Source organism: Vitis riparia, chromosome 10 (genome assembly GCF_004353265.1).
Source record: "Vitis riparia cultivar Riparia Gloire de Montpellier isolate 1030 chromosome 10, EGFV_Vit.rip_1.0, whole genome shotgun sequence".
In the NCBI taxonomy this organism is placed as follows: Eukaryota; Viridiplantae; Streptophyta; class Magnoliopsida; order Vitales; family Vitaceae; genus Vitis; species Vitis riparia.
In genome coordinates this window covers 936,576-961,553 of record NC_048440.1, presented here as the reverse complement: position 1 = coordinate 961,553, position 24,978 = coordinate 936,576, and the positions used below count along the sequence as shown (strand labels likewise).

The 24,978-nt window shown below is 35.5% G+C and overlaps 1 protein-coding gene across 1 annotated transcript in view; it reads left to right on the top strand.

The window, feature by feature from the left end:
* The window catches only part of LOC117923862 (probable protein arginine N-methyltransferase 6), a 30,731-nt gene extending 10,370 nt beyond the window's left edge, over nt 1-20,361 (top strand). Inside the window, exons 8-15 of the mRNA XM_034842362.1 lie at nt 5,608-5,676; nt 5,856-5,933; nt 6,248-6,326; nt 7,525-7,619; nt 17,729-17,813; nt 18,220-18,425; nt 19,615-19,733; nt 19,816-20,361. Of these exons, the coding sequence (XP_034698253.1) occupies nt 5,608-5,676; nt 5,856-5,933; nt 6,248-6,326; nt 7,525-7,619; nt 17,729-17,813; nt 18,220-18,425; nt 19,615-19,733; nt 19,816-19,858 (774 nt within the window). The 3' untranslated portion in view covers nt 19,859-20,361. The remainder of the gene's footprint in view (nt 1-5,607; nt 5,677-5,855; nt 5,934-6,247; nt 6,327-7,524; nt 7,620-17,728; nt 17,814-18,219; nt 18,426-19,614; nt 19,734-19,815) is intronic.
* Nucleotides 20,362-24,978: the final 4,617 nt, after the last annotated feature.

Below are 24,978 nucleotides of genomic sequence, written 5' to 3'. Positions count from 1 at the left end.
CTCTCATTAAATGAGCATACAGTCTAGGGCCCAGGCATAGCTCTCACCATTTTAGTAATAACAAAAGAGTCCTTGATCCTGGGATGCTTGAATCCCAAAGTTGAAGTCTCTCTCAGATGTAAGAGAGTGAAGGTCTCAGCTGTAACAGCAAAACCCTGGGCACCGGTCTAGAGAAAACTCATACCATTATCCCCTATAGCATCTAATAATACAAGATATGCCAATTTGAACTGGATTCTCCAACAAAGACGCCTCAAATTTGAAATAATATGTCAGAATGAGGAAAACTCCAAGTGGTAAGGATCTCAGTCCTTTTATACTGATAATGGCAAACTGATTGCCTATCTATTATACTTATTGTTAAAGAAAGCCCTTAGGTTCTTTTGTAACCCAAAAAAGGAGAAAAAGAAGTGATCTTCTTAACCAATTGAGCTCCAAAATTCTAGTATGTATATATATATATTTTTGATTCATATGATTACAGTGTGGCTGGAATGGCACACATCCACACCTTTAAGCCATCACCTTTGTTAGAGTCTCCAAACATGCTTGGGGATTTACTTGGGGGCCTGGGGCCAACCTAAAAGATTCCAACCAAAGAAAAGAATCTCTGCTAAAGCGGGCAGGATTTAGAACGAAGGACAAATAAGTGATCTATGTCTCCCATTGGTTTTGCCCATAACTTGCATCTTCAGGCAAAGGGCATCCATGTATTATTGGACAACCACAGCCATATTGGTAACTAGACATTATATTGGCTCCACAAAGTGCAGTTGCATCACATGATGGCCTTTACATACAAGATGACATGGCATTATTACAGCAGTCTGGATGTTTTGTTTGTTCAGGCAATTGTCTTGCGAAACTGATAAAGCCATCAGAAGATGCTAGAACTAAGTGGCATGGAAATGGGAGAATGCTAGTATCATTATTGATGTATGTGTTTAGAGTGCAGTGAAATGGAAGGACATGGGTCAGGAACCACCAAACAGGGCTTCTGATGGCAACACTTGCATGGTGGTCAGTCATCCATGTTGTATTGGACTATGCGGCATTGTTTATTTTTCCCCACTTTGTATGCATGTCTTGGGATAGCCCCTTGTTTAGCTTATTTAATGTGCAGATAAAAAAAAAGAAATACTGAAAGAATGATGTATTTGAGTCAAGAGCACTTAACAAAGTTGAATGAAAGTAAATTTTGTCATGAGCTTGATTTATAATCCAGTTCGATTTGGGTATTGGCGTCATTGCTAAGGATAGCTGTTACTCTTACCTTCTTCAAAATAGTGGGGTTGGTTTGGTTAGTGAAGTAGATGTCAGACCCCTCTTGGAATCTTTGCAGGAGGCAGGCTGGAGGAGATTCTTAGGTTTGTTTTGTTGAGGAGAATTCTTGTGTAGTCGTTTTTGGATGAGAAAAAGATTGATGAGTCTGTGGAGTTTGGATATATGTTTTCAGGGAAAAGCTTTGTTTAGGCAACAAGAGAAAAACAAAAGAATTGTATTAATAGACATAGAGATATTAAGGACAGGCTACCTTCAGACCAACACCAAAAAGGGAAAAAAAAAATGCTAGAAGATAATACCTTTTCTGTACAGCACGGGGACAGCCACCTTAATCCCCTGGTTCCTTAGCCATGGTCACATCCTACGAAACTACCCATTCAGGTTAACGAATATAGAATAAATTAAAATGCCTGCCCTAAAGTAGAAGCTCAAATCAACTTTCCCAAGGCCAGAAGTAGTTTTTAGTTCTTAAAGAGAAAGAATAAAATAGTTGAAAAATAAAAACCTCCAACCTGAAGATGCATTCTTATCAGTCGGTATTAAACTATTTGAGAGAGAAAGATAAGGATTTTCATAATACCTTGGAAACAAAATGGAGGAAAAAGAAGGTTATATTATGTACTTTGCAAAGTTGATGGTTTTGTTTTCTGATGAGTAGGCATTCATCCAACTCCTCTTTGGCAAATAGGAGAATGGAACTATTCCCCTGTGGCATTGTTTAGAATTCTTGGGTGCCTCCAAGAATCAGTTTTTTTGCTTGGGAAGCAACTTGGGTCAGGATTTTGACTCTTGATCAACTCAACAGGAGGGGTTGAAGGATTCCTAATCGATGCTACTTGTGTAAGGAAGAAGAAGAAACAAGTGACCATATCCTCATCCATTGTTCAAAAGCTTGTTTTTGTGGCAGTTGGTATTTGTGCTTTTCGGTATTTAGTGGGTGATGCATTCTTCAAGTAGAGAGGTTCTTTTGAGTTGGCATGGGACCTCTGTTGGTAAAAAGAGGAAGAAGGCTTGGAAGGTTGCTTCGTTGTTTCTATTTTGGACTTTGTGGCAGGAGAGGAATAGGAGAGCTTTTGATAACTAATTTTTTTTTTTTTTTTTTAATTAGAAACAAAGGTAAATTTTATTGATAAGAAAGAGAGAAGGATGAGAGGTCCTTCTCACAAACATACAATACCTGATAAAAAAGAGTATACTCCACTATGCAAAGAGAATAACACAAAATAACAAAAAACTGAGTATAACTCCTTACAAAAATATCCACCCCCTAAGAGTTACAAACTGAAAGCCAACTTAATTGAATAACACTAAGTGGAACTCCCTTAAAAGCGGTAGAGAAAGAGGCCCAAAGAGAGGAATAGAAGTGAAGTAAGTCCCACAACATATTTTCCGTTCTCTATCTTTCCTAAAAAATCCTAACATTTCTCTCTTGCCACCCAATCCAAAGAATAGTGAGGCAAGCGATTTGCCAAAGCGTTTTGCCTCTCAATGAATTCCCCAATCCTCTAAAAGAGATAATCATCATGTCTTTGATAATTCTAGGTGGCACCCAATCCAAATGGGCTAAATTGAAGAACTTATGCCAAAATTGCAAGGCTAAAGGACAGTGTAGAAAAAGATGGTTGATCGTTTCTCCACTTCCTCTGTATAAAACGCACCAATGCAGGCTAAGGGATTTGTGGGGTCTTCTCATCTGTAGCAAGTCATTGATATTTACCTTTTTGTGTACCACTAACCAAGCAAAGGCCTTGGACCTTTGTAGGGGCTTTTGATTTCCAAACAAAATTGGCTGGAAAGGCCAATTTTGAGACCAAGCTATTAAAAATTCTTTCTTGTGTCTATTATGGGATTGAGTTCGGTTGTATATTTAGGATGGTTTGTTATCGTTGTTAGATTTTGTGGATTGGATAGACTCTTGTTAGGGCGTGGTAGCGGGTTTTTGTGTCTTTGTGCCTTTTTTGTCTTTAGTTTTCTTTGTATATAGCGTGTATACTTTCTTTCTCTTAATGCTAATCTTATTTACCTATAAAAAAAAGAGAGTAGGTATTTACCCATAAATTATGACTAATCTATAAAATCATGATTTAAACTATCAATATATCATTTTTGTGTTAGAATCTAAATGTTTAATAGACATAATTATGTATATGCAAAGATACATTCTAATATCTAATACTATGGGAAAAAAAGCTTATAACATCATTATTTGGTAATATTAGAGAAAATTTGTTAATGTAGAGAAAAGTTTGTGTTTGCATGTGTATGTGTGCTGCAAGGTTCTATTTGTGGCTTGCTCTTATCTAAGCAGTTGCATATTCTTTCATATAGAAATAGACAAATTGTTGGGAAAAGAAAAAAAAATTGATAGAGAGAGAGAGAGAGAGACCTTTATGGTTGAGCTTTCCTTTATAGTAAAGCCATAAAAAATGAATGGGAGGAAATAAAAACTAGATTTTGCTTTATAGTTGGGAATGGGAGAAGGGTTAAGTTTTGGAAAGACTTGTGGTGCGAGGATTAAACTTTGGAAGAAGCTTTCCCAAACTATTTTTTTTTTTTTTTTTTTTTGCAGTCAACAAAGATGGATGGGTGGCAGAGGGTGGGGAAAAGGGTAGGGAAAGGAGTAGTTGGAGCCCTTGTTTTTCAAGACAAGATAATGATGGGGTGCTAGGTGATGTGGAGAATTTGTTTAGAAAGCTACAACCTTTGGTTGTTAGAAGAGAAGTGGAGGATACTCTGAGTTGGAGAGAAAGCAATAATGCCAATTTCTCAATCATATCTCTTTATTGCTCCTATTCTAGGGGTCCTAGAGATCCTTTTCCATTTAGTATTGTTTAGAGGACTTGGGCTCCAATGAAGGTCAATTTTGTTGTTTGGGAAGCGTCTTGGGGCAGACTTCTTACTCTTGACCGGCTAAAAAGGAGGGTTGGAATATTCCGAATAGTTGTTATTTGTGCAAGGAAGAGTAGGAAACAACAAATCACTTACTTATGTTTTGCGTCATGGCAAGAATGTTGTGAAACATGATTAACTCCCTTTTTGTTGTGCAGTGGGTTTTGCATTCATTGATTAGAGGGAATCTATTGGGTTGACATGATTCTTTTGTGGGTGAAAAACGAAAGAAAGAGTACTCAACGGGGTTTAAGGGCATTCCCCTTAACGTTTTACAACTAGATTGGCTAGCAGTGTGTAGGTCCAATGAGACGGTGTAGTGTCATGTTATTTTATTGTGTTGTTTAGTTTTAATTCTGGCGGGAGGATTTCTCATCCTCCTTATGTACTATTTTATCTTATCAATATATTCATGCGTGGTTTCCTATCAAAAAAACGAAAGAAAGAGTAGAGGACTGCTCCGTTGTGCTTGTTGTGGACTATTTGGAAGGAAAGGAATAGAAGGGCTTTCAATGACATTTAGTAGTCTGATCAAGCTATTAAATCCATTTTCATGTATACTTTTGGTGAATTGGGCTAGGATGTATACAGAAGATCACGTGTTGTCTATGTTAGATTTTGTAGATTGGTTGAATTTTAGGTAAGGAGAAGGTTTTTTGGACTCCTTACTTCTTTGCCTTTACTAGGCTTTGTTTGTATACTTGTGTGTACTTGTTTTGCCGTCTTTTAAGTGCTTTTAATACAAGCTCTCTTTTTGCCTATCAAAAGAAAAAAAATTCTTTTGCTTTTCCCATTAAAATGGCTTGACTTGTTGAAATAGAAATTATTGAAGTTGTGAGTTGTTAACCTAACTTACAGAAGTTGAGGCTTGCTGACCCTGTTTTGCATGGTTCATGGGAGGGGGAATAGAGATAGAAATTGCTGTTAAACTCAATTCCAGCTAGAGTTTTTCCTCACTCTTATTCTCAGTTCTTTTATTCATTTCTTTTATTCTTTTTATTTTTATAGCATGATATCAGGAGTCTCACTTTCCCATGTTTCATTTTTGGTGCATTTTTTGTGTTTTTTCTATTTGTGTTAGCAAATATTTTAGGTACTTGCTATGAATAATTTTCTTGATCAATTTACATGTGCATCTCTACTAGGAAAGAACCTCACTATCAGAATAAAATTATTTAAAATGGAGTCTGGGCCAGTTACAATTTTTAGTTTATTTTCTTTTTAGCTGCAAAATTTTTCTAAAGGTAAAGTTTTCTTTTTATGAGACGTTGCAACAACACTTTCAGTGTTCTTCTCATATATGCAATTTCCACATTATGGTGCTCTTATTAAGTTGTATTTTGTTCCCATTGCACCAGCTTACTCTTTCACTTGGAAGCCAGCCATGCATTGATGTGCATGTTAAACACTAATCTTGAATTCTTGTAACTGCAGGATGTTGAAATTGATGAAGGGGTTGATGTTATAATTTCAGAGTGGATGGGTTACATGCTGCTGTATGAGGTGATCATTGAAAATTTTGTATTATGCTGAACTATTCTTGAAACTATGAACATGTTAGAACTGCATCTGGCATGTCTTGGATTTAAGCATAGTGTTATGTTTTTCACCTCCTTTGTATTCGATACCTTCTTTTTTAAGTACCTTTATTTTTTCGTGGATCTTGCTATCTTTCCTTGTAGAGCATGCTGGAAAGTGTGATTACCGCTCGAGATCGCTGGCTAAAACCTGGAGGTCTTATTCTTCCTTCAAGTGCAACGGTATAATTTCTTGCCTCTCTTCTAATTGATTTTGACCTTTGCAACAATATTGAGGAGTTCCTTACTTCATTACTCTGTAAACAGCTGCTTCCAATTAAAATTGAAATTAATCAAGCTGATTTTAATTAGTAGTCCAGGATCCATGATGTGTAGATTATTAGTTTAACTCATAATCCACTTAAGAGATTTTCTTTTCTGAATATAGTCAATGCCTTCCAAATAGTTGGAATAAGGCCTTAATGAGTCATAGAATCCAGCAGTGATTGGAACTAAATTTGGCCGTGGTGCTGATTTTCAATGTTTACTGCCTGCAGCTGTACATGGCACCTGTCACACACACTGACAGATACAGAGACAGCATTGATTTCTGGCGGAATGTATATGGAATTGATAGTAAGTACACATCCTAGTAAATTAAATGATTCTATCATTTGAAACTATGTTTATATGTGAAACATGTGGAATATGATCATATAGTGTTCGTATTTCTAGATGCTGGTTTATACCCTACCACAATGCTGGAGTTGGTTGTTGCGCTGTCGTCAAAAAAATTTTGCTTGATGCATGTTAATCTCAAATTTCTCTTAAAAAAAAATGTTTGCAGTCTCATACTTCTCCTTTGCTATCTGTTCATGGTATAAGAACATAAAAATGTCTTTCTCCATGAATCCTATTTTTTGGGTTTGCTCACTTCAATCTGTTGTCCTTGCATCTGTTCACAATGCTGTTGTAGTGCGTATGGGAATATTGTTGTGAGGGAATGTCTGGATGTCTAGTAGAACTGGTCTGATCTATTCAAATGCCTTAGGTAATCTTTGGTTTGTTTTTAGTTGTGGCATATAGAATATGATACATCCTCTTGTTCTTTCCTTTTGGCACCCTTGTATATGTCCTGTGTACTACGATGCGTCTTTTTGCTGGGCACTATTGATATATTTCTTTGCTTGCCTATCAGAAAAATGGAATATGATACATGCATATATGACTTTTGGTGTCAGCATGTGCATATCGTGTTGTTTTCATGTCCTATATCTTTGTCTATGCTATACACCTCAGGGTATTGTCCAATAACTTTCTTGCAGAGTTAAGTATAAGAAACCAAAACTTTATTGAAGCTCTCAAGCTCTCTATTCTGATAGGTAGGCAGTGGCCACCAAGGCGATTGTCCCTTTTCCATTTAGTATTTCCTGTGTCATCAGCTCAGATTAGAATGACAAGTGTTTCTCCTCCTGCTCCCAGACTGCCAATTGTTTTCCCTTTTGGGTTCAGTAAATTGGATAGAATTCTTTTGTGCTTGTCTAGTATTATATCATTGATATAATTAAGGCTTTCCATGTTTTTGTGAATATAAAAGTTGAAGCTATTATACAATTGAGGAATCTAAAATTATATTTTCAAGTGCAGCTTTACATATACATACATATATGCATTCGTATGTATGTGTATGTTTGTGTGTACATATTGCGTGACTATTTTGAATTACCTGGAGAAGGGTTGATTTTCTTGGTCTTAGCTATATTTACATTTTTAATCAATTTATTTCTTTTAGTTGTGTGTTATCTAGCAATGTCTCACTTCTTGTTGGCTGCAGTGTCTGCCATGCTGGCATTAGCAAAACAGTGTGCATTTGAAGAGCCGTCTGTAGAGACAATATCCGGTGAAAATGTATTAACATGGCCACATGTGGTGAGTCCTCTTGTTTTGTTACATATGGTACCTGTTTTTAGATTTAGATGTATTTACTGGAATTTTAAGTGTATCTGCTTTTTCTGATTTTAATTATAACTTAAAAAGACATTATACTTGTTTCAATGTGTTCTTCCTGTCTTCATCTGTCAAATATATTAATAATTGGATGGTCCACCTGATCCATATGATGCGTTTAGCTATAATGCTGCAAGAACTTTGAGGAGAGCTGAAAGGGATTAAAAGGTAAATTAGCATTCCGATTGAAGGATGACTTATCTAAGAGCAAAACTACACTAGGAAAGAAGGGGTGCGGGTGGTTGTTTGAATTGGGTGATAAGAAACTTTTTGAAATTAAACACTAAACAAATTCATATGCAATAACAGAATAAATTGTTGAAATTTAAAGAGAGGGCAGAGAAAATGCAAACACAGATTTATCATGGTTCAGTGAACCTGCTTACATCCACGTTCTCAAGCTCAACCTGAGCCTTGAGTTTGTTGCACTAAGTTCCAAGAGTCTTCCAACGTATACACTTAGTTTCCTTTGGTATCAATAGACCTTTCATTCTTTAAGGTGTCTCTCACACCCTCAGCCGATATCACAAGTATGAATTGATTTAAAGAAACAGCAGCCCTCAGAGTAGATCTACAAGTGAAACGTCAAGTACAAGTGCACTCAAGGAGGACTATTTAAGTGCACATAGAAGGTCCGATAATTGCTCTTAAATTCTTTTGGTAGATAGTAATATAACTATCAGGTCTTAGGTACGTCATAAATGCATCCAAATTGAGTTTTCCTAGCCAAAAGTGAGAAAATAGACGTTAGGCACAAAATGTTGAACAACTGATTAACTGATACTTCTTTTAGTCATTGGTGATCAGTGCATAAAACAAGTGACTGTTGCTGTTGGAGTCCTAACCACCAGAATGGTTCTGGCAGTGTCAAATGACACTTCCAAGCCAGCTTAACCGGTTAATCCCCTAATGTGCTCCAAACACAACCAATTGACCTGCTGGTCTGAGACATTGTGTTTTGTAGTTTTGAGAGAAAAATGGCAGTGAAATTTTTGAACAAGTGTTCCTCACTGTGGAGAAATTTGAAAATATTTTGAGGCGAATTTAGGCATGGTATTTCAAGGAGTTTCCCAAGTTCTTTTTGCATATAGTTAAAATGCACCAAGAACTTTTCAACAAACTTGACTTTATTTTGCCCTTTCTAAAAGAGCATGAAAGTGAGCTCTTTGGGGAGTCTAAAGTCAATTCTAAGTTGACTCTGTGACTAGCTAATAAGAGAAATATACAAGCTTATAATCCCAAACACTAAGATTCTGTGATAATACCATCTTGATCAACAGTTTCCAAGCTTCACTTGATTCTTCAAGCTCTCTTCATTCGTATCTTTGCGCTTTAGTCCTTTTTCTTGAAATATTTCTCTTATCCATTGTATTTCACCTGGTATACTTAAGAGAAAAAAAATTAAAATTAAAATGTTTATTTTGGTATCATCAAAATTACATTTATGAAACCTTGGGCTAACAAAGTATAGCACCACCGAGGAAATAGGACAATCATCTTAGACATGTATAGTCCAAGCAACATTTTCAAATTTCTTTCCCCCCTTTAAGAAACAAAAGAATGTTACTGAAATTCCGCACCCTTCTACTTGTATACGTCCTCAGTCAAAAGAAAAGAGTGTGCTCATGTATCCCAGATACAGAAAAAGAGTTGTGCCTGTGTCAAATATGATGCTCATATATGTCAATCCCTCGTGGATGTCGCATAAGAAGGAATTGTTAGAGACTCGACTATTTTGCTTTAATATAGAAAATTAATATATGTTTAAAGAAGAGGAACAAATGTAGTGTTGTAATATGATTGCTTAACTATATTACTTGAGCCTTTGCTTCCAAGTTATACAATTATTGGCATTGACATTTATTTAAATTTATATACTGATTGTATGTAATATTTCTGTATCCATGCCATATTTGTGTTCTACTTTCTGATGATTTTCTGTATTCATATTTTTGTTGTCTTCTTTTCATGTTCAGCTGCATCTATACTTGGCTATATACACAAAATGGGTTTATCTGGGAAACTATTTTTGATAGGAAATGCTGATCAAGTGGTCTCTCTCCCATGTGCCTCTGTTAGCTCTCCCCGGATGCTTACTGTTTTGCCCTTATTTCAAGACAGTCAAAAGACATATAGTGGGAAATCATGTGTGGGTTCCACTGCTAGAAATTAGTTCTCCCATAAACCAGACAAAGTTTTGTCATCTTTTTTTTTTGATAGGAAACAACAATGAATTATATTGAAGAAGGAATTAAGAAGTACAAAAGAAGGATGAGAAATCCTCCCACAAAAGAAAACTAAACAACAAGAATACCAAAACAATAAGCTATTTGGTAATTACAAAAAGAAAACTCTCCTTGCTAGACCACACCATTGGAGCTACACACTGCTATCCAATCTAGTTGCATCACATCAAGGGGAATGCCTTTAAAAATCGTGGAGCGAAAAGCCTAAAAAGAAGCAATGAAGTGAATGGTATTCCATAAAACCTTTGAATTCCTTACTTTATCCTCAAATATCCTAACGTTTCTTTCCTATCACACAACCCAAATTAAAGCAATACACACAGTTTGCCACAAAACTATGTCTCGCTTGGATTTTCCAAAACCCTTATAATTGATGGTCATCATGTCAGAAATGCTCCTCAGGGGGACCCAATCCATCTTAGCTATTTGAAATAATCTGTGTCACAACCCCATTATCAAAGAACAATGTAAGAAAAGAGGATCTGCTGATTCTCCATGCTTTATACACAACTTATAGATGTCAGAACTGAGAGCTTTGTAAGGCCTTCTCAACTATAGCAAGTCATTAGTATTTACCATCTTCTGTGTCATTAACCAGACAAAGGACTTGACCTTAAAAGGGACTTGAGATTTCCAAACAAAATTACTAGGGAAAACTAGAGATGAATAAAAAATATGGGATAAGGTTAGAAAAAAAAATTTGACTGTAAATAACCTTGAAGAAGATAAAGACCTAGTTCTCGCATTTGAAGCTGATAGGGATAAGTGCAAACAAGCAATAGAAGACATGAGGCTTTCTAATTCTTCTATCTCAGAATCAGAAAGGTTACGATGGAAAAAAAAATGTTCCAAGAGAAGGGACAAGCAGAACCAAGAATTGATTATATGGGAAGATTTTTAGTTGTGACTGCTTTGAATAGTCTTGGATATTGGGATCCCAAAGGTTGGTCCCCCCACCACAAGTCTTCCCAAAAACGGATTCTTTCCCCCATCAACCACAAATAGAGTATACCTGGAAAAATCCTAAAAGACTTGTACAATAGTCTTTCAAGGGCAACGATGTGACCACCTGACTATAGTGTTGGCATTCCAACCATTAGTATGTGCCCCATAAATGCTTAGAATGACATGATGCCACAGAGCTGAACTCTTCCTAGGAAACCTCCATAACCATTTCCCTAAAAGAGCGTAATTCCTTAGAGAAATCTTCCCAAACCCCAATCTCTCTTTTGCCTTCGGTTTACACACTACATCCCAACTAATAAGATGGTCTCTTTTACATTCCTCAGCCCTTGACTAAAGGAAATCCCTTTGCAATCTCTCAATTTTTGCAGCCACTGTAGTGGGAATCTTGAACAAGGATAGAAAGTAGCTAGGAATGTGGGATAGGCATGAATAGATAAGAGTTATCCTACCTCCTAAAGATAAATAGGCCTTTTTCCACCCATCTAATCTCCGTGAGATTCTCTCAATCACTAGATCCCAGAAGCCACAAGCCTTTGGGTTCCTTCCCAAGGGAAGACCCAAGTAAAGTATAGGCCAATCAGAAGCCTTGCAATCAAGTATCAAAGCCAGCTTAGAGAGATGATCTTGATCAAGGTTGATGCCAAAAAGGTTACTCTTGTCAAGATTGACCTTAAGCCCAAAAATTTGCCCAAACACTAACAAAATAAACTAAAGAGTTTGCAATTCTTCCACACGGGTGCTAGAAAAGAAGATGGTGTCATTTGCAAATTGCAGATGGGACACCCTTGTTCTATTCCTACCTACATTGAAGCCCTCCAACAGGCTTCTCTCCTTTGCTCTCAACATCATCCTACTTGACACATTAGCGACGATAGTAAACACAAAAGGGGATAGAGGATCACCTTGTCTTAATCCTCTAGTTGCCTTGACCCACCCTTTAGGGTATGTTTGGTTCTCGGAAAATACTAAGGAAAAAAAAAAATACAAAGGAAAATAATTTTTTCATATTTGGTTGTCCTATGAAAAATATCAAAGAAAATAAAATATAATTAAAACTAATTAAAAACTTATACATTTTTAAATTATTTAATCTTTATATTGATGAGTTAAAATAAATAAAATGAGTTTGAAGTAACAAAAAGAAATAATTTATCGACTTTTAATCTATTTTTTATTTTCCTTCATTTTTTCTTTCCTTCTACTTTTTCTTTGTATTTTCTTTCCCTTGTATTTTCCCTCAAATTTTCTGAGAACCAAACATAGCCTTAGCATTTCCATTCACTATGATTGTGAAAGAGACCGAGGACAAACAACCTCTCATCTAGGTCCTCCATCTAGGACTAAACCCCTTCCTCTCCAATACATGGTACAAAAAATCCCAATCCACATGATCATATGCCTTTTCAAAGTCAATTTTGAAGACTACACCTTCCTCCCCAGATCGTCTTTTCTCATCCACTATCTCATTGACTATTAGAACTGCATCCAAGATTTGCCTCCCCTAAACAAAAGCTCCTTGAGTAGAATGAATAGTTTCATGTAGTATCTCTTAATCGCCCTGATAAGACTTTGGCTATTATCTTGTAGAGACAAGTGATCAAGCTAATAGGCCTGAAGTTTGAAATTTCTTTTGTCTGGCTTTTTTTGGCCACAAGAGCTATGAAGGTGGCATTAGTGCTTTGATTGATTATCCCGCTCCTATAAAACTCTGCAAACACCCTCACTAAGCCCTCCTTAATCACATTCCAACAATCTTGAAACACTGCAATGGTAAAACCATCAGGCCCCAACAGCTTATCCCTATCTAACTGAAAAATGGCTTTAGAAATCTCTTCTTTAGTAAAAAGGGAGTCCAACCTAGAAGCACTTTCTATTGAGATAGGGGACCAATCTAAGCCTTCTACTTTCCAATACTCTCTAAGAGGACTCGAGTAGAGCTTTTAAAAAAAAAGTAAGATCTCCTCTGAGATGCTATCGATATTATCCAACACTAAACCTCTTTCATTCTCCAATATCTTGATGAATTTTCTGTTTTGTCTACCATTAGCCACCTTGTGAAAAAACTTTGAATTGCAATCCCCTTCTCTTACCCATTTCACCCTAGCTTTTTGTCTCCAATGTACCTCTTCCCTCAACAATAATTCCTCCAACTCCCCTTTTCTCAAAGCTCTTTGTGCTGAAAGTTGAGAAAGATTCCCTTCTTGCTCAACAACATCAATGTTAGCAATATCAATATCCTTTAGTACTCCAAATGATTCCTTATTCCACTCTTTCAATTTGGACTTAACAAATTGTAACTTCCTCATAAACTTATGACCTTCTCAACCATCACCCTGAAAACCTCTCCACCAACTTCTAAAGCAATCTTTGAAACTTGGATGTTGCAACCACATGTTCTCAAACCTAAAAGGAGTTGGTCCCCACTTGAATGGATTGGTGTCCAAAACAATCGGTCAATGATCCGATGTCCATCTAGGAAGAACTTCTTGGAGGCTTTAAGGAAAAATTTGCTCCCACTCATTTGAATATAGAAACCGGTCCAATCTCTTACACACTGGTGAATCTTGCATGTTAGACCAAGTGAAGAAGGTATTTCGTAAAGGGGGTTCAATTAACTCACACTCTCTTATAAATCCATCAAAGTCCCTCATGCTAGGAGTTAAACTAGAGCCTCCCAATTTTTCTAAAATTCTCCTTGTAACGTTAAAATCACCGCCCACACACCAGAAAGGAAAGGATAAGCTAAAAAGGTCTAAGAACTCCACCCAAAAATCCTTCCTAAGTAAGGAATTGTTTAGGCCATAAACTACGGACAACCAAAGGGGTCCAAAGCCATCCAACAAAAACTTGACTGAGATAGAAAAGGAACTTGTTACCACCTCCTCACTGCTTAGTTTCTTTGAGTCCCAAATAATCAAAATCCCTCCTGAAGCCCCACAAGCCGGAAGAGAAGCCCAGTCCTTATTCCTAGCTGTCCAAACGCTACCAACAAGCCTCCTATCACACACCTCCCTTTTTGTTTCTTGAAACATTACAACATCCGGGTTCTCATGACGCAAAAAATCTTTAACCACCCTTCGTTTTTTCCTTGATCCTAAACCCCGAATATTCCAATTGATGATCTTCATGACAAAAACCCCTCTATACGAAATCCTTCAAACCAGTTCCTACAAGTCTCAAATACCTGTGGAAAGTCTGTTCTTCCGCTTGGAATACACCTTAATATCCATGGAACTTAAGACCACATGAACTCTAGCCATTTTGTTGGGAGAAAGACCCTCCATTTGAAACCCACTCAAAGAGGAAAACTTAGCTTCAACCAGGCATTCTGTAACAAGATTAGGGGCCTCAATAGGCATGTTGGGTAGGGTCTTAAGGGAGTTAATACCCTCAGACATTTGGTTTAGACAAGCTAATTGGGACTCCACAACATCTAGGTTAGGATTACCAACAAAATCTTCACATAAAGCACCATCGTCATTTTTTTGGGAAATCATTTAAGATACTACTTGAAATTCCGTAGAGGACTTAGACAGAAGTACTAAGCTAGGAAGAGCGGGATCAGAAGAAAACAAAGGTGGATGTGCCAAGATAGAGGAGGGGGGAAGAATTGAAATGATGACTGAGATAGTGGAGAAGAAAATACCTCTTTGTTTTCCACTACCATCAAACCACAAGTCCCCATTGAGGGTTGCCCTTTTTCTATGGTTACTGGACTAAAAAGGAAAAACCAAGACTGAAGAGCCACGATGAGCAGAACCCCCAAATCCCTTAGAGTCTTCTCTGTATGCAAAGTTAGAAGATTTGCACAGTTTTGCCTTCCCCTTTGATTGAATAGTTGCCTGAAGTGAAAACCTTTGTTGATTATCCGCAACACCACTTGTTGACGAAGCCCCTTCCCTAGAACAACTTCTTTGGAACTCTAATGGACGACGAGAAGTGAGAGGACTTGAGCTGAACCTTCGCACCTTCTGTAATCCCACTTCGAAAGCAACGTCCCGTGGTGGAACATCAAATGCTGAAGTTGGAACTTCTTGCGATAAAGGCTCGCTTCGTCTTCAAATCCCTTGTCAGCATCCAGAAGTTGGAGGACTAAGACTAGTCCATAGCTTGTTTGAACCAAATTTTGGCGCAGATGCCCCTAGCTAAGAAGAAGAGTCCTTTGAGACTATCCTCCCCTTTGCGATTGAAACAGGCACAGAGGAGTCTTTTATGAATAAAGAGCCCTTCCTAGATTTGGGCTAAATTCCAATTAATTCTCGGCCCAAAATCGTCACCAGGCTTTTTGATTTATTTCCCCTATCCCTACCTATTTTTGCTTCCACCAAGGGCCTGGGTTCTTGAGAAAAATGGGCCCTTCCCTCTTGCACCGTATTAGAGGCTTGATACCAATCCTCAAAGCTTGAGTGGGCCTTACCCCTTCTGGCCCAATCTTCACCAAACAATTGTGGCCTAAAGGACCCATTTCCCTCTTTATTTGAATTCAAATTAAAAGGAGAGGAAGGTTGGATACAGTTGTTCCCCACAACCGCACTCCTCTTGCCACGTGTCCCTTTAGAAGCATCCTTAGCCTTTTGACTTTCTACTCCACCTTGAATTCTGTCAACATCCCCATTAAAAGACCAACCTTTAGCCATTGGATTAGCCTTCTCATCCAGCCTTCTGCCACTTGTCCACAAGCAAGACTCAAAACCCGCCCGAGTTGACTCACCCATTCCTCTAACCCGCCTTTCGTCTTCAGCTCCAACCACTGCAACTGAGATTGTAAAAACCCATCCCCCATCTATCACCTCAATCAAGGCAGGAAGAACTATACTTTCCTTCATTAATATTCTCACCCTTGCCTTAGAAAGATCAAACAATTTCACCGTTCGCCAATCGATCTCTATCACCATCCCCCACTGCTTCACAATTTTCTATAGATGTTCCTCATACCATAAATGGAAGGGCAAACCCCACAATTCAATCCATCCTCCTCTGAACTTCCCTAAGACTTCTATGTTTTCCCTTGGTGACCACCTTCTCAATTGGATTGTGTACCCTCCCTTGACCTTGAGAAACCTTAACTCCTAAAGAGAGGAGGCTTCCTCCACTATTTCTACAAAAAATAAACCTTTTTCCGACAGAAAAAGGGACAATAGTCACCATGCCTTTCTACCCTAAGAATCTCGCCATAGCACGACCAACCTCAACCCAATTAACAAAAGATGCGGGACACTCACAAACCATAGCTCTCGTTCATCTCCCGATTGGAACAAGGCCTCCTCTCCTCGGTCCTTCCTCTTTGACTACACTCACAAAGGACCGACACATAGGACCCACATGTTTGTATTGTATGCTTTCATCCTTGCATTGCCTTTCCTTTTCAACTATATTTGAGGAGGGGACCACCAACATTGAAGAAATAACATTTTTTAGTTGCTCCCATCCCTTGCCTTGCTCGCCCTCAGGGATTACCAGGAAAGTTGACTTTCTTTTGGAGGCAAACTCCGAAAGCCTGATAAACCTACCATGGTTGTTGAAGCATACCGCCATTAAGTGAACTCTGGACTTTCCTCTGTATTTTCTATTGAAACCCATGTAACTCTTCAACTCAATAGCCTTTGCCAAATGTTCGATCAACCAGCCAGCCTCTTCCGTCTCAAATCCTAAGGCGAAAACAGAGCCTTTACTATGCTCTGTAAGCGAACGCCAAGTACCACCAGACTCACCTTCAAACCTAACCAGGAAAGCCTTCCTATCCACAGAGAACTTCAGCGTTCTCATTCTCTCGGCAATATTACTCTTGCACTTTTAATGAAGTTAATCTTCAGAGTGTTATTAGATGGTGTTACAAAGAATTAGATCATTTTCTTCTTGCAGAATCCTCTGTTTCCCATAACTACAGAAGTTGAACACTTGTGGTCTGAGTAGTTTTGTCTTTTTTCTATTTGACATTTGTTTACCAGTGTAGCCTCCTGAACATTGACCTGCACATCTGATCAAATCTTGAGGGCCCTGGGATTGTAACCATGGGATTGACTTGTTGCTGTAACATAATGCCACTAAATATTATGCAGTGTCTAATATTTGACATTTATTCACCAGTGTAGCCTCCTGAACATTGACCTGCACATCTGATCAAATCTTGAGGGCCCTGGAATTGTAACCATGTGATTGACTTGTTGCTGTAACATAATGCCGCTAAATATTATGCAAGTGTCCCATTTGGATGGATCATATCTTCATCGATATATTGTATATCTAATTTTCAATATTTGATATTTAAATTAGAAATATCTGTTGAGATATAAAAATATTTATTAATAAATTTTGGTATCTTGATATGTCATTGATGTTATTGAAATGCTTAATTGACAGATTGAAAATTTGCAACTTTTATTGATACCCTTGTTGATTTCTCAAGTAAATTATCACACACCAAAACCCTGATTATTATATAAAGTATTGTTTTGAGTGCGTTTATTTGACAATAACAAAGCTTGATAATTTTCCCTATTCAACTACTATTTCGCACACTTCTTCAAGACCTTTTTCTTTTTGACATTGACTTTGGTATCAAAATGTCTGCTCTATCACCACACTTTTGATCCTTGATGTTATTGCCAACATTAGATTTTTTTCCCTGCTTATAAGTGCTTGATAGTTTTGGGTTGTTGGTTTATGTGGATTTTAGATTCTTATGCTGTGTTTTAAGGCATTCTCTTTGAGCTATCTTGCCTCAAGGTTGTATTATGATCTATAACATTGCTTGCTTATAATTTTTATGGAAATATCACACTTTAAAGCTCTCAGAAATAACTTTTGACTTGATGACAGGTAAAGCAGGTAGATTGCTATGCGGTCACGATTGATGAGCTAAAATCTGTTGCAACAAGATATAGGTTTAAATCAATGATGCGAGGTCAAATCTATCTCTCTCTTTCTCTCTCTCTCTCTCTAGATATATATATTACATCATTTTTAATGAGATCATCCATATTGCTGGCTTTATAATTTTTTTGCCATGAAAATCATGTAGTGTGTTAAATTCCATTGCCTTTTTTCTTATTTTGTTTCAAACAAAACTGCAACTATTTAGGTTTTTTTTTTTCTTCATCAAAATGACTTTAAATTCAATCAATATGCCCCTCACCATTAGGTTTCTTTTATTGTTTCCTTCTATCCTTGTGAGTTCACTTTTTTAAGCATGCTTTTGTTTTATAGACATACTTACTCTTTACCTTCTCATTACATTAAGATGTTCTTTGCCAATAATAAACTTGATATAAAAATATTCATGTTACTTCTATTTTTGTCCTGATTTCCAGCTCCACTGCATGGGTTTGCTTTCTGGTTTGATGTTGAATTCAATGGGCCTGCAATTTTTCCTACCAGTACTGATTCTCCATCCTTGTTTATTGGATCTTCAAGCAATAATCCTGTAGATGGTAGTCAGAGAAAGAAACGGTCAAACCCCAATGAAGCCCTTGTGCTGTCCACAGCACCTGAGGATCCTCCAACACATTGGCAACAGGTACCATAAAGTCATTCATTTTGTTTCCAGTAGATTGCTTCTTTTTTTTTCTTTATAGGTTCTGTACACACGTGCATACACTCTCACACACTCCAGAAGGTGCCATGGTTTATCCAGTTCGAAATATATTTTTATTAAATAAACAGGAATTTATTGGATATACCGAAGTTTGATGCCCTTCACAAAAGCAAGAAATAAAACACAGAAAAAAAAAAAAATGTACAAAATAGCCACTTTATGTTCAAAATAGTCAAGGAGTGAGGTCAGTATCCCCAATCAAAATTTCTAGAGATCTAGTTGTCCTCTTAACAAGTAGTCATTCTTCTAGTTGACTGATCTAAATCTCTAAATAAAAGAAGAAAAATGTCTACTAAAAGCATGAATCCTCATCCAATGAGTTTACCACCCACAACCTTTTCTCCTTCTGCGGGGGCCCATGATGTCATAACCTAGGTATCTCCTCTCAGAATACTATACTCTCAAATCAGCAGCCATGTTTAGACCTTCCCAGAGAGCTAACAGCTCAGTGTCAGCAGCCCTTTCAGCACTTGCCAGTTTTAAGAACAACTACATGACCTTCACTCTATAACCTCTGATGATGCCCCCTTATGCTCTCCCAACTTTTTCTCTCATGGAAGTAGTTTCACAATCCAAATATATGAGACTCAGTGGAAAGTGGCTAATTTTAGAGAATGGTCTCTGATACATCATCTAGATAAGTCCCCATCACCCCGCTCCCCAACAAAAAAATAGAAAAATGAATTGGGAGTTTCCTTGTTGCATAAATAAGTGATCTACCATGAGAGTGATGCCAACATCATGCAACTGTTCTTATTGAAAAAGTTGTTCGCACTAAGCAGCTTTTGAGTCAAGTTTACCCTTGAATCACATATTGATGAATATATAAAAAAACTGTAAAATATTGGTCAATGTTTGCAACACTGGTTTTAACCTGAATCAAGCAAGTTGTGGGGGTGTAAATGATGCCAACCCCAACCTCATTGGAAAGCCAGTGATAACATCAGGGCCTAGAAATCTTTGTAGATGTTACCAAAATGGAAAATGTATCTGATAAAGGAATTTGCTCCTTTCCTGTAAATTTTTCTTGTATATTCTGTAACAAAGCTCAATTGGTTATTGTATGTTTGATCTGGTTCTGGCCATTTTGTTTAACCAATCATTTTTGCAGACACTGATATACTTATACGATCCAGTGGACCTGGAGCAAGACCAACTCATCGAAGGCTCTGTAACCCTATCACAAAGCAAAGAAAACCCTCGATTCATGAATATACGCCTTGAATATGCGTGAGTATCCGCACATACAATTCTAGAGCTAAAGCCGAATCAACACTTAAGTCTTTCCTCATATTGATATTTGCTCTTGCAGTGCTGGGGGCCGAGCATTTGTAAAAGAGTCAGTGATGCGATGATCCTTGTGTGAATTTGCCCCATTGTTTCTGTTTCAGCTTCATAAAATGAAGCATCATGATGAGCTTTTCCTGCACTCTGCAATCCTTGTAGAATCTACTTATTCTACTGAACTCTCCCAGGTGACAATTTCTGACGGTGGACTTGTGGAATTTCACTACATTCATCTTACAGGACCTTGGTAAGATGAGGTTATTGATTCTGCTAATCACATATACAAATATAAGTAGCACACAGGTGAATCAATTTAGAAAAATTTTGTCATTAACACCCATCGCCAGTTCTTAAATCTGTTGTTATGATGTTGTTTGTTTAGGACATGTTTAGATTGTGATGTTGTACTAATCAAACTATTACACCTGTGATTTGTTTGGAAAACAGTAAGGAAATTGAAGATACATGACTTTTCATCTACTCAAACTTGTGAATTTACTTGTCATTGAGGATGGATTGTATAAATATTTGAGTGCTGATGAAGTGGTTGTTCTTGGCTTTTCTTGAGAAACGAACAACTCTTTACTATTCTGGTTCTTTTGGGTGGATAGGGTCAAAGTTAAACTGGTTCAGAATCTGATGAGCTGGGGTTTGGGGTACCGCTCAACTGCTGGTGCAGCAGGCAGGTTGGTGGCTTCGTGGTATAATTGTCCCAGATTGTGCCCCTTGAACATCGTGCGACCCGAAATCGGGCCAATGAGCTTCATTTTCTTTTGAGATTTTTCTATGGTATTGAAAAGTTACTTACCTATATTTCTAGTGTTACCTTTTAGTGATTTACAGAAAAATGCACGCAATTATAGATCACCACATTATCAAAGAAAGGTCTGATTACCTTATTACAGGTTGAGAATGTTGGTGTTGTTTTATATCTAAGTCTCATTTCTTTCTTCTGGGGTCTCATATTTCGAATATCTTTGCTTTGTATCTTATTCAATGGCATCGCTCAGGATTTTGATTTTATTTGACGCTAAAGCCTTCTGGTTTCCTTGTTTGATTGTTTTATTATTATTATTATTATTTTCTTTTTATTTATTTTCTCGCCGTTGAAAACTGAAAACCCGCAGAATGAAGATGCGGACTTGAGTTTTAACTAGGAAGTCGTATCTTCGGGACGTGGGTTTATGTTGAATATTGATTTTTAAAAGATAATATTAAAATTCAAACGTTAGTTTAAATTTTAGGTTTTAGAAAGGGAAAAAAAAAATCCAAGTTAAAAATCAAGCTAAAATTTTGGGCAGAATTGATATGTGAGATTTTAAAAAATTTAAGCCCTATCCGAAATAAGGCTTATACAACTAATTATTATTATTATTATTAGAAATAAAGAATTTTGGTATTTTAAAAATCTTAAGTTAAATAAAATTTTATTATGGGTTCTTTTGTTTTTCAAAAATTTTCTTCAAAATCTATTTTTATAAAAAAAATTAAGAGTGTGTTGGACAATAATTTTAAGAAATGTTTATAGTATTTTTAATACTTAAAAAATAAATATTTTTAGTGAAAATATTTTTAGAAGAATCATTTATCAAGTGAATAAATGATTTTCTTTGAAGTTTTAAAATATTTCTTAAAATTTATCAAACATCTAATATTTAAAAAAAAAAAACGTTTTTTTGGCTAAAAGTGTTTCTTAGAATGACTGTGACTCTAAAGATAATTATGATATTTTCACAAGTTTTAATTAAATAAAAATTTTATATTAAGATGGATCATGTTAGTGCTTTAGCATTGGAGAAGCTTTCCAAATGGGGTTTTGGATAGGTTTTTGAAGTTAATTTTTGAATGAAGAAAAAATATTGATATAGTTTTGGTGGTCTTTGGGTTGGAGACCCATCTTTGAGTTTCCTATGAAAATTTATGTTATTTCAAATAGGCATGTTGCTTTGTACATTGATGTAAATATTGGAATTGATGGTTCAATTTTATAAAAATATTAAGAAATATAATGGATAGCAATGGGAATTTTTGATAAAATAAAAAATAATAATAGAAAGTATTCAAATTTTAAATAAATTTTTTACTAATAATAAAATAACCTTTAACATATTTTACACTTTACTTTTCACGCTGGGTTTAAATATACTTTATTTTCTCAACCTTTAGCTTTACACTTTACCTTTCGCGCTATGTTTAAATATACTTTATCTTCTCAACCTTTAACATGTTTTACATTTTACCTCTCACGTTGGGTTTAAATATACTTCATCTTCTCAACTTTAGCATATTTTACATTTTACCTCTCACGTTGAGTTTAAATATACTTTATCTTCTCAACCTTTAATATATTTTATATTTTACCTTTCACGTTGGGTTTAAATATACTTTATCTTCTCAACCTTTAGCATATTTTACAATTTACCTCTCACGTTGGGTTTAAATGTACTTTACATTTCATGTTAGGTTTAAATATACTTCATCTTCTCAACCTTTAACATGTTTTACATTTTACCTCTCACGTTGGGTTTAAATATACTTCATCTTCTCAACTTTAGCATATTTTACATTTTACCTCTCACGTTGAGTTTAAATATACTTTATCTTCTCAACCTTTAATATATTTTACATTTTACCTCTCATGTTGGGTTTAAATATACTTTATCTTCTCAACCTTTAGCATATTTTACATTTTACCTCTCATGTTGGGTTTAAATATACATTATCTTCTCAACCTTTAACATATAGCTTTACACTTTACGTCTCACGCTGGGTTTAAATATACTTTATCTTGAAATATGCTTTATCTTCTCAACCTTTAGCTTTACACTTTACCTCTCACGTTGGGTTTAAATATACTTTATCTTCTTAACTTTTAGCATATTTTACACTTTACCTCTTACGTTGAGTTTAAATATATTCTATCTTCTCAACCTTGAGCATATTTTACACTTTACCTTTCATGTTGGATTTTGTATTTTAGAAAGTATTCAAATTTTAAATAAAATTTTGACTAATAATAAAATAATGGGTTTAAAATATACTTTATCTTCTCAACTTTGAGCATATTTCATATTTTACCTCTCATGTTGGGTTTAAATATACTTTAACTTCTCAGCCTTTAACTTTACACTTTACCTTTCACGCTAGGTTTAAATATACTTTATCTTCTCAACCTTTAGTATATTTTACATTTTACATTTTACATCTCACGTTAGGTTTAAATATACTTTATTTTCTCAACCTTTAACATATATTACATTTTACCTCTCACGTTGAGTTTTGTATTTTAGAGAGTATTCAAATTTAAAATAAAATTTTGACTAATAATAAAATAATGGATTTAAAATATACTTTATCTTCTCAACCTTTAGCATACTTTACATTTTACCTCTCATGTTGGGTTTAAATATACTTTATCTTCTCAACCTTTAACTATACATTTTACCTCTCTGGGTTTAAATATACTTTATCTTCTCAACTTTTAGCATATTTTACACTTTACCTCTCACGTTGAGTTTAAATATACTCTATTTTCTCAACCTTGAGCATATTTTACATTTTATCTTTTATGTTGGGTTTTGTATTTTAGAAAGTATTCAAATTTTAAATAAAATTTTGAATAATAATAAAATAATAAGTTTAAATATATTTTATCTTCTCAATCTTTACCATATTTTACACTTTACCTCTCCCATTGGGTTTTGTATTTCAAACTTGTTAAAAAGTCAATGAATAGCTTGTTAAGTGAGGAGATAAGGTTAAAATGTAAACAAAAATGTTTGTTATCCAAATTCAAAGTTATCACACTTCTTAGCCAGATGCAAAAATCATAATTGACTATACAAATATCTTTCTAAAATGAAAAAAAAAAAAAAAAAATCAAAATTAAGTGTTGTCATATTTGAAAAGCGTTTTAAAAATTTCAGTTTAAAATTTTCAATTCAAAGTTGGCTTGACTTAAATTTGAATCAACATGTAAAAAAAAAAAAAAAAAAACTATCCCTTTTTTAATTTTATGGAGGGAAAAGGAAAAATATTGTTTTTTAACAAGTTTAAAAGTCAAATTATTAGGTTTTGAATTTGAAGTAACAAATTGTAATACACATCAAATGTTGAGAAAATAAAATGTATTTAATCTTAAAATAAACTAGATATATACTAAATTAGATTTTTTTTTTTAAAGAAAATAACATGAAAATCAATATATATTAGTATAAGTGTGGGGTGTATATGATGAGACACAATAATTTTCATTCCTTCCAATAATTTTTGTTTTGCCTTACATTTTGTGTTATGTTTGAAATTCTATATTAACATTTGCCAAGCATGATAGTCTTCTTGCTTCCTCCTTGGGAATTGTCATACTTAGATGATGGTAATTCAAATAAATATACAATAAATAAATGAATAAATATGGTGGATATTATTTTAACACACGCTCACAATCATTGAGTAATCAAGATTTTAATAATAGTCATGACTACGCAATTACAATTAAAAATAAGAACAACTTTTAGGTGGTAATAATGGTTCAATTATTGAGAAATGATGGATATCTTACATTCTCTTTTGCCTTGGTGACATTCCCACTTAGTCTTCTTTCTCATTTTTCTATCCTTTCATTTTTGGTTGCTCTTGTCTTATGTCCATGCACCACCACCCTTTCAATATCCTCCGTATCCCACACTCTAAATCTCTGTTTCTTTATTCGCATCATCTACTCATTCTAATATTTCAAAGTGGGATAAGTGGAGACATGCGACTTTTATGATAATGGGGATTAAAAAAAAGGTTTATGCTTTATTTGGTAATGTTTTTTAAGGAGTTTTTAAAATACCATTTTTGAGAATGGCTTTTAAAGACAATTTTCAATTATTGAACAAGTTTTTGCTTTCATCGAAACCACAACCTACTCTTGTAAGGAGGTTGATCCGTCTATCGCCCATGGTATTGTAGTTCACTTGGATTGACGATACCTCATAATTTAGATACCCTTTTGGAATGCATAGAGAATGTTTACAATTTGAATTAAAACTCTCATCGTGTTCAATGGACCACAATCCCTTTGAAGGGTTGAAAGGTTGCCTAAAAGAAGGATCAGTGAGTTAAAGAGTCCAAAAGTTGATGTGACCTTTTCATATAAAGTTTTATATGATAGTAGGTTGGGCTATATAAACCTTGATTAGCT